Source organism: Entamoeba dispar, genomic scaffold (genome assembly GCF_000209125.1).
Source record: "Entamoeba dispar SAW760 scf_1105229462377 genomic scaffold, whole genome shotgun sequence".
In the NCBI taxonomy this organism is placed as follows: Eukaryota; Evosea; order Mastigamoebida; family Endamoebidae; genus Entamoeba; species Entamoeba dispar.
This window is the reverse complement of record NW_001855162.1, coordinates 1-1,799: the sequence shown is the minus strand read 5'-3', so window position 1 is coordinate 1,799 and position 1,799 is coordinate 1. Positions and strand designations below refer to the sequence as shown.

The 1,799-nt window shown below is 20.1% G+C and overlaps 1 protein-coding gene across 1 annotated transcript in view, besides 6 other annotated features; it reads right to left on the bottom strand.

Annotated features, from left to right (window-relative positions):
- Positions 1 to 889, bottom strand: part of EDI_003220 (uncharacterized protein) — a gene marked incomplete at both ends in the record, with an annotated part of 1,055 nt that extends 166 nt beyond the window's left edge. The window contains 2 exons of the mRNA XM_001733434.1: positions 1 to 477; positions 597 to 889. The exon at positions 1 to 477 is cut by the window's left edge and continues 166 nt beyond it. Of these exons, the coding sequence (XP_001733486.1) occupies positions 1 to 477; positions 597 to 889 (770 nt within the window). The remainder of the gene's footprint in view (positions 478 to 596) is intronic.
- Positions 297 to 319: a sequence feature (AT_rich).
- Positions 483 to 505: a sequence feature (AT_rich).
- Positions 719 to 790: a microsatellite.
- Positions 719 to 820: a microsatellite.
- Positions 890 to 1,150: 261 nt separating the features above from the next.
- Positions 1,151 to 1,175: a sequence feature (AT_rich).
- Positions 1,176 to 1,645: 470 nt separating this feature from the next.
- Positions 1,646 to 1,673: a sequence feature (AT_rich).
- Positions 1,674 to 1,799: the final 126 nt, after the last annotated feature.

The window sequence follows — 1,799 nt, the reverse complement described above, 5'->3', positions numbered from 1 at the left end:
ACATCAACTTTATTCATTTGATGTACATTTGTATTATGTTTCATTTTATTTACAACTACATTTCCTATCAAACTATAAGTATTTGGTAATTCAATATTAGAAATAGATTTATCAGTCCAATTTATTCTAGTTTGTTTTGATTTAAAAGCAAATGATGGAAGGTCATCATAATTAATAAGATATTTTAATGACATATTTTTTCTTTCTTTCATCAAATGATAACAATACCATGCTACTTTATGATTAACACTTCTTATTTGACAACTAATACAATATTGAATCTCATCACATAATACTTTATTATTTAATAAATTATATTGTGATTTTAAGATTTTCTTTGAAAATTCAGTCAATAATTTAAAATGAAGATCATTTTTATCTATAATTTCATCAGGAAGATCAATCCCAATTATATTATTAAACATTGTATTTCCAATTGCATAAATATTGTCTGTTAATAAATATAAAGGAAGATTACTATGATTAATTATTTTTTTTTAAATAACCAAAGAATCCTTCTACTCTATTTGTTGTAAAATCTCGATACATTCAATATTTGATACATTCAGAAGTGTTGAATTAAATCAATTAAACACATCAATCCTTTATTAATATTTATTCCTTTTAATTCTTCTATTAATTGTTTAATATTATCTTGTAATGTATTAGTACCATCTATTGATTTTATAATATCACTTGTATCAGGTTCAAACAACTGATCATCATCATTTTCTTCTTCATTATTTTCTTTATCATCATAACAAGTATTTTCATCATCATCATTATCTTCTTTAATATTTTTAATATTTTTCATTATAATACTTTTCCATGTTTCAATTAAATCATTTTCATTTAATTTCATATTCATTGTTAAATGAAATAATTTCATTATTATATGATCACTCTTAAAATATTTTATCAATGATCTTTCTATATGATTTCTACACAAAAATAGTTTAGAATAATGAAATATTTGTTTCAAATCATTATATTGAGCAATACAACTATCACAAACAATGATTTCATGTCCATAATTTAAAATATTATAAAGTTGATGAAAAAATAGTTTATATGAAATTTCAGATTGATCAAATAAATATCGAAATGAAAGAAGTTGGTTAAAAGAATTATCATCTTTTACAATAACAACATATAAATTTTTATTATATATATTTGTTTTAGCAGTATCATCAACATACCATTTTCTTTTACTATATTCCATTTGATTCACTTTGTTATGAATGAATAATATCGAATGAATATAACCATTAGTGAAAGTATTTGTTAATTTAATAAATGAATCATTTTCAAAAAATGAATCTGAAAGAAATATATTTTCAAATATTTGATTTCTATCTTCTTCTCTCTGAATTTGTCTAAATTTTCTAAGGTGAATTTGAATATGAGGATGATTTACAAGAAATTTTATTATTTCATTATTAGTTTTTTGAATTAAATGTTTCTCAGATTTTAACAAAGTACAAATTTTTGATACAACAAAGAAATAATCTAATGGATGTTTATGTTCATTAATTTCTAATACTCTATTTACTTTATCAAACCCTAATATTACAATTAATTTATATTCACAATCTCTTCATTTACATGTTTCTTTTGTTTTTCCTGAATGATTACAATAGAATACAATTTTTATATTATTTTTATTTATTTTTGTAGATTTTGTATGAATAAGAAGAAATAAAATTATTGTTAATTTCCTAATAGTAGTAATAACATCATTTTTAATGTTTGAATCATGAATTTTAATATCAATGTGAATATAGTTCTTAAATATTCAA